An 11,248-nucleotide genomic window follows, 5' to 3' on the forward strand; every position below is an offset into this window, starting at 1 on the left:
ATTACCCTAATATTTATAACTTCTATAGCTAACTACTCCAATATTTAGATTTAATAACTTGGATATCTTACTATTTATTTAAATTTATTTATTTTATAATTTATATATATATATATATATATATATATATATATATATATAATATCATAATTATAATTAATTTACTCTATTATCATAACCTTACATTACTCTACTATTTATATATTTGTTTAACTTTTATATATATAACTATTATCTAAAATTAATTTAGTTTATAATTAATTTAATATTTATTAGTATATGGAACAATCCCTTTGACTTATATATCTAGATATTTATGTATTTTTATATATTTAATAATTTTTATAACTAATTATTAATTACTCTAATTTTTAGATATAACAACTTTGATAACTAACTATTAATGTAAATTAATTTAGGTTATAATTTATTTTTAATATATATTTATAATTATAAATGGTTAAAAAGGGTCCATTTACTTTTGTTTTAATAAGAATTTAACTAACCAAAGTTAATTTTTAATTAAATAATGGTTATTTCCCTAATCATGGAATACAGTCGTTACTTGGTCATGGAATACAGCTGTTGGAGTTTCGGCTCTATCTATTTAACATGCAAAGCGTGATCTACTCATTCAAATTGTCATGACAATGAACCACACTAGTTGGTTCGAAACGCATTGACAAATGAAATATCTTGTGATTTACGCCGAAAAATCTCTCATAAAGAAAAGATAAATAAAAAAATAAAAATAAAATAAATAAATTGATATAATTATCAATAATTGTTAGGGGGATGGTAAGGATTTAATCAGATTATTTTAGAATGTTCTTAATAGTAATCACATGAGCTAGGGTTTTTTGAGCATGTGGCACTGATAAGCCATGGTATTGTAAAGAAACATATTTATAGGTTACTTTAAAAATCTCCATGATAAAGTAGTATTGAATGTTCATGGTCAAGAATCTTATTACATATATTTTAGAAATATATACATTTCATTCATATCTTACTTCCTTTTACAATAATAATAATAATAGTAGATAAATTTACAATTTAGTTCATTTTTATGATTTCTTTTTACATATTTTTTAAAAGTATATACATTTCATTCATATCTTAACTCCTTTTACAATAATAATAGATAAATTTACAATTTAATTAATTTTTATGATTTCTTTTTTATTTTTAAAATATGAGATATATTATGAAGTGTTTTGATGTTTATCATGGATTGATTCTTATAGATGTTTACCAATCATATAATTTATGTGGTTGTACTACTAATTATTGGTATTTAATTAAAACTATGGAAGCCCTGTTCCAAAAGAAACAATCCTATCAACATGAAAATTATATTTCATATATCAAAAAAGTTAAAATAAAGAATTGCTGACATCTCACTGTTCTCCATAAAATTATACTTATTTTGGCGTTCTTACACTTCTCCATAAAATTATACATAGCTAAAAACACGTGTGAGTAAGTGGAAAGAAAAATTTTAGAAACAATATTTATATTTTGTAAAGACAGATTGATTTGGATTGGATCATTGTATTATTTGATATATATGTCAATGTTTTCAAAGTGGAAAAAATTGGAGTAATTAGACCATAGGGTCATCTTTACTCATAAGTCCAAGTTTGGAGGATTAGGGTCTAAACCTTGTAGGCATTTAGTTTCCATAAACAATTTTTTTGGGGTCCAAAAACTCTTTCTTGCACTAGACCACTAAAGATATTCTACACTACCTTTCCAATGGTGTAAGAGTCATGTTAAATGGAGTGTGTATGAAAATGTTTTATCTCCCATAAGTTGACTTATTTTGTTGACTAGCATAGCAGCCCCCTTACTCATGCATATGGGCCTAGCCATGTGTGGAATTTGAAGAAAACTCTAGAAGGTTCATACCTATAACTCCAATTGAGAGTTGAGGGATCAAAACCCTATCCCTAGTTTGTTATCTAGCTATGGCATATGTCATGTCACTACAAGGAGTAGGGGTTTCATTTTATGTTAATATTGTATTTTCTTCCATAGTTGAGGAAAGAAAATGAGAGTGGAAAGTAGAGAGAAAAATAGAGAGGGTTCAGTCTCTATAGCACGCATACAGGCCACAATTAACTCCATAGAGAGTACCTCTTTCTTTATACTTTCACATTTTTCGTACTAGAAAAAGAGAATAGAGAAATCTCACATTCTACCTAAATTTTCTCACATAAAAGTTTCCTAAAGAAAAAGAAAAATATCTATCCTAAATTATATATATATATATATATTATTTTTCTCTTTTCGAGAAATTAATTAATTAAGAAAAAAACATCTAACTAAAAAAATCTTGAATATAAATAAAATTAACATTAAAAAAAATGTAATTTAGTCTCAGTAAACTATTCTAACAAAAATATCCATGACATGTTATAAATAATCATATCATTTTTTTTCATTATTTTAAAAACTAATCAATGTTTATAGAACTACTCTTCCTTGTTATCATAAAAAGTAGTCATATATTAGCTTTTAATATAAAATAAACAAAGCCATTATGAATCAACACTCTATAATATTTGTGACTACTTTTTAAATATTATTACATAATTAAAATAAAATAAAAAATCCCTTAAAAAGCTATTGCAAATCAACACTATATCATGTAATTTGTGGAGGAATAAATAGATTAAAAAACAATTACGTAGATAATAACACATTATAATACAAACCTCTTTTTCGTTCTCACATATAGGATTATAAAAATATCATAACCACATATTTAATCATATATGTGGGTTTTTTTAGTGAAGTGAACTTTTTCCCTTCTAAATTGGATTCCTATAAGCAAATGATTATTAGAGGGACAACTCCATAAACTTGGATGGTAATCCATATTTAAAAGTCACAAGACAGTGAGTATCCTAAGAGGTAATGAGGTTGTATGTTTTCTTTCGTAAGGCTTGATGAAAATTAAGTGGTATGATGCGTAGAGAGTTGAAGTTATATACTAGGATAGTGTCAAAAGATTTATAGGTACTAGTACTAGTCATTTGAGAGGTTTAGTTTTACTAGAAAGAGTTTTAAATACTTTCCGGGAACATTCAAAGTTCTGATTTCATATTTTCACATAAACATTTTAAGTGTTTTTATTTCTTCTCCTCTGGTTAAGTAGAATAAAGCTTTTATATTTCTTTTTTTCACCTATCATTTAATAATAAAGAATAGAAGTTTAAAAAAATTAATAATAAAGAATAGAAGTTAAAAAAAAAACAGATATTATTTAAAAAAATTGAAATTTAAAAAATGTAGAGAGAAATTAAATGAATTATAAAAATGGAATACGATGTGAAATATTATAAAAAAACAAAAAAATTATATTTTATATTTTAATATATAATTTAGTTTTTTTGTGTTTTAAAATATTATTAATATAATTGTATATTTGTTTTATTGGAAAAATCAATTATATATATATATATATATATATATATATATAATTGAGCACTTTTTTTTAATTGTTTATATGTAAGAAAATGTAGTGACATAATCACTTTATTTTCAATTTTCCTTGTTTTAAAAATGTGAATATATATTCTTTGTTGATTTATATTTTTTATTAAAGGATTAAAAGATAATATGTTAGCATGAAAATTGACAAATTATAAGTTTTCCTTATGTTTAAAGATTTATTCTTAAAAATAATGTTGTTCCATTTAAGAATCATTAACTTGTTTTTATAGTGATATATTATCATTTTCTAGTCTTGTTCTTGCCACATCTCTATCACCCTATCTTATGACAAGTGCATAATGGCTAGTGGTTCATTGAGAATATCTCCTGCTTAACTACTCATTTTTTAATCCACTTCATCTCTTTACACTATCAACCTTTATCTTTAGTTGTGCAATAATTGTTCCACACATACTCATTTTTTTTTTAACATCATAAAGTAAGGGGTTTGTATCATATATCCCAGTTCCTCTAATAAGAATTGTACATGAATTTTCTCAAATTTCTTCTAACATTATATAGGCACTAACTTGAACTCCAATATAAACAATAATATGAAGCATAGTTTGAATCAATGTTCAGAAATAGGCTTCTTCAACATCCAACTCCACACTTAAATTATTTTGCATAAATTTGATGTCATTATTTACCTTGACAATAAAAACTTAAAGTGGTCTATTAAGCTCATCTTGGCTTAGAGCTCTTTCTTCAACCTTGTGACAAAGTCATTTAGGACTAATGAGTGTCACATTCAAATCGTGTCACATTTTGTTAGTAAACTCATCTCCTCCTCCTTAAATTATATTATAACAATAATTCTGTTAAAGATTTGAATGCCTTGCCAGGTCTTACAATCTTATGTCCATTCACATATAGTTAAAAAAACATCTCAAAAGTTATTTTTTTTAATTACTATCTAGTCACTTACAAATTCCACCATCCTTAAGCCTTGCCATTACTTTGACCTCAATATGTAACCATGTTCCCAAGTCCATGTAGCTATGCAATCTCCTTGAATCCACTAATGTGTTTTACCATCTGTTATTTCTCTTCTCACGTTGACTCATCACTCCAATGTCTCACTCCACACTCATCCATTCCATCTAACCATCTTCATGATAATCTCATGCAACAAGTCACAACCAAATCCTAATGATGTGATTAATTTGAAAAATTTGAAAGACATTTATTTACAGTATGGATCACAAAAATCTCAAATCTAATATGATACAATTTATTAATGCACATAGAATTACAATTATGTATGGATTACAAAAATCTCAAATCTAATATGATACAATTTATTAATGCACATAGAATTACAATTATTTATAATGCAAAGAGACCAACCCACTCTAAAAAAAAAAAAAAAAAACAAACAAAAACACATAAGCTTCAAAAATATGCAAAGAGACCCACAAGCTTCCCCTTTATCGAACAGAGTCATGCCAATTGTTTAAAATAACCAACCATATTGACTGAAAAGCTTTAGAAACCTAAATTTTATAAGGATAACTCACCCTCATACATTTCTATGGGATAAAATTAGCGTCTATGATGTAAGACAAATATAAAAACTGACGTGGATGAATTTCCCTTCATATATTGGTTTTCAATTATTGTGGTTATATTTCTTTTCCTTTACGTTACATCTGTTTCTGTGACCCAGGTGACGAAACATCGACGTTCTTTATGATAAGCCCGAGCATGAATCATCCAGAGTTTCCGAAAAATCAAAGCCTTAGAACCCACCAGTCCCTACCAAGTGAACAGAAACGACATGGCGCTCCATTACACGTCGGTGGCAAATTGGGTTAGGCAGATTTTTCATCGCTTGGGTCCATTCACCTTATTACCTAACCTGTTGGCAGTTGACAAGTCACCGAAAACACGTAACATATAAACAACAGAGAACGCATCAAATGATTTGGCATATCCAATTCGGCTTACCTGTAAATTTGGCAACACTGATCCAAATCTTGATCCATTATTTCGGTTCCTTTAAAAGCCAAATCTTGGAGCAGGCTTTGGTATCACAAAATCTCTGGATAATTATATCTGTTTGGCAGACCCTGAAGTAAGTGTAATGGGGTTATTGGATAAGTTGTGGGACGATAGTCTGGCTGGCCCTTGCCCTGACAGTGGACTAGGCAAACTCAGGAAGACAACTATAACTAATTCTGCCATGGCAACTGCCTCCGCTCCAGGTTGTTGCTTTGAAGTACCGTTAAATTGCATACATATTTGAATTTGGATTTGAAATGCAGAATTTAATTGGGTTTGATATGCACATTTAAGCTTGAAGTGAATTAATGTTCTGTGGTGGAATATTTGTAGAGGGGAAAGTGTGTTTCAGAATATTGAGGGAACGCACAGCAACTGTAGAATTTCAGCGATTGAGTGACGAGGACATACAAGTAACACATAGTATCACCATTATTAAGTCTCCTTATCTTCGTTCGCCCTCCATGAACAATCCATCTTCCCCTGCGGGTTCTAACTCTACAATCTCACCATGTTCTCGTAAGTCGAGAGTTAATCTGCTTTCAGTCAGTTTTGCACTGTGCCATTCATTGATTTCTTTCTTTTTGTTTTACATGACAATCATCAAATCAAATCAGACTGCATTTATAAATGTTTCGTTGGATTTGGAATATTGTCTGACAGTGACAACACGAGAGCCAGAGAATCCATGGCGAAGTAGTAAGTACAATAATAACGTCCCTGCTGCTGCAAAGAAGAAGAAGAAATCTGAAAAATCCCCGAGAGCAGAACCGAGAAGCCCGACTGTCTATGACTGGTTAGTGTTTCATGCAATCGCACGTTACGTTTTCTCAATATTTTGACTGGTCGGTCTTTTTAGAAGGCTAATGCTGTAGCCATTAGTGATATTTCAAATTACATTGCAGGGTAATCCTCAGTGCCTTAGAGGGATGAAGAGTGAATTATTTAGCGGGATCTTTACACTATTCATTTGCTATCTTCTGGGGCCCTGTCAATTGCCTATGCAGTTGTAATGACAAAGAGGTGCAGCAATAGGAATACAAACCTTTGTACAGAGAGTTTATGCAGGCTTCTATAGCGGAGTTATGTATCTAGTGCCAGCGAGGCCCATACACAGAGAATTAAATACATAGAGATGAGGAATATATGGATTGATAGGTTGTGCTCCATTAGTTTTATATACATAATTTGTGTACTTGCATTATGAATGTGATTATACGGTATATACTTGTTTATATAAATTTATGGTCAGGAACAAGCCATTTCTGTATGGGGTATGGACTTGTTTGTGTAAATTTATGCTCAGGAATAAGGCATCTATTTATTGGGCGACAGGGAGTAGAGATGAGAAGCATGACTAATTTGAAATCATATGGTGGTATGAAAATACTCATAAAGCATTTCATAAAAGGTCAAAACATAACATAGCTGAATCACTTAAATAGGCTTATTTAAAGTAACATAACTGAACCAGTTGAACCAGCTTAATTATTCACCATTTTGGAATATTTTAATTATTAATCCTTTCCATGTGGGATGTCCTGAGTTTTCAATTGTTTTCATTGGACAATGTTTTATGATAAACCATTTATGAAGAAAATTTAAAGTTTTTCAATTTTGAGATGTGACTTTTCAATTTTTTTAATCTAAAATATTAATAAAAAATAATTATAATTATTATTTTTTTTTATTACAGTAAGAAGTTTTATAAAATTTAATATGAGAAAATGTTGTAATAATATATTAAATGTAGTGTTAGATTAACTACTCACCATAATAAAACTTATATTAATTTAATTAAAATAATAATAATAATAATAATAAATTAATATTATAATTTTATTTTTATTAATAAAAATATAAGTAATATTTTCTCTAACAAATTATAATACACATATTTTATTAAAATAAATTTAAATGATATAATTCATATACATAATCATGATATTTCTATTTCTATATATATATATATATATATAAGCATGATTCTAATTAAAGGTTGGTTAGCATATTCCACTTAAGCTATGAATATATAGATAAAATATTGTTAAATTGTTGGAAATGGAGCTATTATATCTATTTTATTTTAAAAAAATGTCATTCAGAATTTGACATGCACTCGCATATATGGAATTTAACCCCGTCTAAATTAGAATTCTTAATGTCATTTTGATTCTTTGAATCAAGGAAATCTTAAAGGATATTGGTAATTTCATGGGCCTAGGGTGGATAAATGATTTTGAGAATCATGATATATAGGATGGTGAGAATATTTGTGTGCCTTAACCCCATTAAAGGATTAGTAGATTCTATTAGCATTATGAAAGGGCCTAATTTCTTTCATCAAATACTTAAATATGAAGGAGTTCCCTTCAAGTGTGGAAGGTGGAATGAGTATAAGCACTTAGTTTGCGATTGTGTACTTGATTTTATAGCAAAGAAAGGATATAATATCCACCTCCTCTTGTCAAAGAATAGACACCCTATCCCTTATTGTCTCTTTACAAGTTATTTTGATGGAAGATGCTTTAGGTTTAGACCACTCAGTAAAAATACTTGGGATCAAACTGTAGGATTCACTTACGAGATTACTCCTTAACTTGAAAATGAAAGATCATCTACCCTTGGTAAGAATCCTTTCCTCTCCATTTTGCTATTTACTCCATTAGTCCTTTTGATTTTTGAACTTGGGAAGTAGATTTAGAATATGGTCCTAGAAATATATAAGGGGATTTTCTCTTCAGCCTCTTAAGGATTTTGAACCCTCATCCTACTTCACTCATCCCCCTAGATGGGTTAGGAGGATCCTTCTCATAAAAATTAAGACTCCCTAACCCTTTTCCTTTCCTCTCAATAGACTTTAATGAGAAGGTATCAAAGAAAAATATACATCCTCTTAGCATATCAAAGAAGACTTCACTTCTTCTGAAGACCCAAAGTATAATATTAGACCTTGTCATAATGGAAATGGGAATTTCAAATGAATCTCTAAAGGTTGTCTCAAATACCTAGAAGAGAAAATCCCTAAGGTAGGTAAAGAAAGCAAAAAGTCTCACAAATCCATAACCCAAAAGCAAGTTGATTTAGAAATGAAAATTGGAAGAAAACAATTGTTAATAAAGGTCCTTAGACCATACACCATTAAGGAAGCTATAGAATGATTTTATTAACTCTCAATTAAAGAGGGCTAGCCAATCCCTCTAAGAAATTAGCTCTCAAGAGGTTAATAGAAACTCATAACCCCTATATTTTCTTTTGTAACACCTCATGATAGAAGGAGATAAAATTGTTTAAGATCTCTCAAAGATTCTAAAATGGTGGCCTTTAGTTTTTTGGATGCTTTAGGTCACTCAAGAGGGATAATTATAGGTCATAATATTGGTGATTTTACCCTCCTTAAGTCATGGGCTCATAATTCAGGGTTGGGAATCTCCATTTTCTCAATTGCAATGGAAAAATAATTCAATTTATGAATGTCTATGGACCCTACTTCGATCATTTGGAATCCTAGGATCATCTCTTCACCGAATAATGAATAAGTAAAGGGATACTAATTCTATATGGACATAACATTTCACTCTTGATCACTTTAAGGATTGGGGGGCTAGTATCCCAAATTGACTCTTTATCATATTTTATTATCAAGATTTTGGATCAAATCCGTATCCTTGATATCAATCCAACCAAGCATATCCTCACTTGGACAAAAGAATTGGGGAGAGCTAAATCATAAAATGTCTCAACTACTTCCTACTTTCAAAAAACTTCTTCAAATAAGCATTTAGAATTTGGTAATGGGCATTAGTTGGAGGGGACTTTGACCATAATATAATTCTACTAGAATTGGCTTTCACATAGAGAAAGTATCCCAACCCATTGAAACTAAACCTTAAATGACTCAAATATGGAAATTCCATTCAAACGTTGAAGAATTCAAGTCTTCCCTACAATAATTCTCTAAATGAATTTTCAGACATTCAATTTCATTGAAATTTGAAAAGGGGTAATCTTTTGATGATTTCATGATTAAGGAAAGTTGAGAAACGGATGATAAACTCCTTTAGGAAGTAGATGAATCCTTAAATACTAGCATCTCTATGGAGGAATTTGGATACCTAATGATTTCATAAAAGGATGAGCTCTTCCAACTAGAAAACAAAATATGAAAGATTCTTATGGAAAAAAAAAAGAAGAAAAAGGAATGACACCTAAAAAGTAGGATGATTTGGCTTGAGGTAGGTGATGACAATACACATTTTTTCTATCAATTTGTAGAGTGTCAAGAAAACATCGACTTGTAGAAGAAAAATAGAGGGGATGGTTCATCGTCTAATAATCCATCGATATTGCTTAAATAAGAGTCACCTCTTTTAAAAACCTCTTTAAAGTGGTTGATTGAGTTACTATAGTTGAATTCCTTTGGCTTTCCATTTTCTTCCTATATTTCTAGTCCCAAAAGACAATCAATACCTCATGGTAGAGGTGGGAAAAGAAGAATTTCTCAAAACCCTTCATAATTTTCAAGAAATATAACAACCCTATGATAGAAGGGTTACAAATAGAATTTTTTCTTTGTTGTTATGACTTCATACAAGATGACCTTCGTAAGGTAGTATCACCTTGTTTGCTCTCTAGGAAATTCATAACTACTTCCAAGGCTACTTTAATCACACTTGTTCAAAAGAGTAATAACTTATAAAATTTGAGATATTCCACCCAATATCTCTTTGCAATAATATTCACATCATCTCCAAAATAATCTCTCACAAATTGAAAGAAACTCTCTTGAAACAAGTTTCTCTAAAGTAGTTTGGGTTCCTTAAAGAATTCTAAATAATGAGGTGGTTAGTGTTTCTTAGATGGGTTTCCACTTTGTTAAAACCAAAAATGTGAAGGCCATGAATTCCAATGTTGACCTATATAAGGCCTTAGATCAATTTAGTTGGATTTTCCCAATTCTCATTCTCATTCATTTATCCAATTTTCACTTTGTGGCTTGGATAATACCATGCACAAGTATGATAACCTTTGCAGTCTTAATCAATAAGTTAGCTTTAGCCTTGTTCAAACCTAAAAGAGGCATTAAAAAAGGATTCACATTCTCCCCTTTTATCTTCCTCCTTGTTGTAGAAGGGATATGCAGGGATACATCAACAAATGGAACCTATAAAGGTATCTTAATTTGCAGTACTTTCTTTGCTTCACATTTACTTTTTGTGGATGAAATTATTATTTTTTGTGATGGTTCAAGGTGTGTGGTGGATAAAATAAAGGAAATCCTATATTTATTTTACACAATTATGGCTATGGTGGTATAATTTTCCACATCGTCGATAATTAGTTTGGGCCTCTCTAAGCTTGAGAAACTCCATATTAATCATATTTTCCACTTCATTACCTTTTCCTTTGAGACCAATTTTAAGTACATGGAGTTTCACCTTAAGGAAAATTTATACCTCGAAAGGGATTGGCAATGCCCCCTAGCGAAAATAAAAATAATAACATTGAACACATGGTGTAGCAGATCTGGATCTCACACAGTGGTCGATTAGTTTTAGTCAAATCAATATTGGAGGCTGACATGGTATACTAGATGTCCCTTGATTAGAATTTGAAAGGGATCTTTGGAAAAGTGAGCCAACTCTATTACCATTTCATTTAAACAAGAGATTGGGAGAATATTGGAATGGATCAAGTCTCTTGGAGAAACCTAGATATCCTAAAAATCCAATGGGGATCGAAA

The 11,248-nt window shown here is 29.9% G+C and overlaps 1 protein-coding gene across 1 annotated transcript; it reads left to right on the forward strand.

The window, feature by feature from the left end:
• The first annotated feature begins 5,500 nt into the window (after window positions 1–5,500).
• Window positions 5,501–6,775, forward strand: LOC149175970 (dormancy-associated protein homolog 3-like). The gene is made up of 4 exons (XM_089422995.1): window positions 5,501–5,708; window positions 5,839–6,024; window positions 6,169–6,301; window positions 6,411–6,775. The coding sequence occupies exons 1-4, from the start codon at window positions 5,588–5,590 to the stop codon at window positions 6,436–6,438; spliced, it is 468 nt and encodes a 155-aa protein (XP_089279121.1). The 5' UTR covers window positions 5,501–5,587; the 3' UTR covers window positions 6,439–6,775.
• Window positions 6,776–11,248: the final 4,473 nt, after the last annotated feature.

The sequence above is a fragment of the Pinus tabuliformis genome, chromosome 4_1, assembly GCF_031772625.1.
Source record: "Pinus tabuliformis cultivar Carrire ecotype Pingquan chromosome 4_1, CPIR1, whole genome shotgun sequence".
Taxonomy (NCBI): Eukaryota; Viridiplantae; Streptophyta; class Pinopsida; order Pinales; family Pinaceae; genus Pinus; species Pinus tabuliformis.

Excerpts from the sequence above, each read along its gene's own strand:
- LOC149175970 (XM_089422995.1), top strand. The coding sequence starts at position 5,588 with ATGGGGTTATTGGATAAGTTGTGGGACGATAGTCTGGCTGGCCCTTGC. Across the intron at positions 5,709-5,838 it reads GGCAACTGCCTCCGCTCCAG|AGGGGAAAGTGTGTTTCAGA; the intron begins GTTGTTGCTTTG and ends GAATATTTGTAG. Across the intron at positions 6,025-6,168 it reads TACAATCTCACCATGTTCTC|TGACAACACGAGAGCCAGAG; the intron begins GTAAGTCGAGAG and ends ATTGTCTGACAG.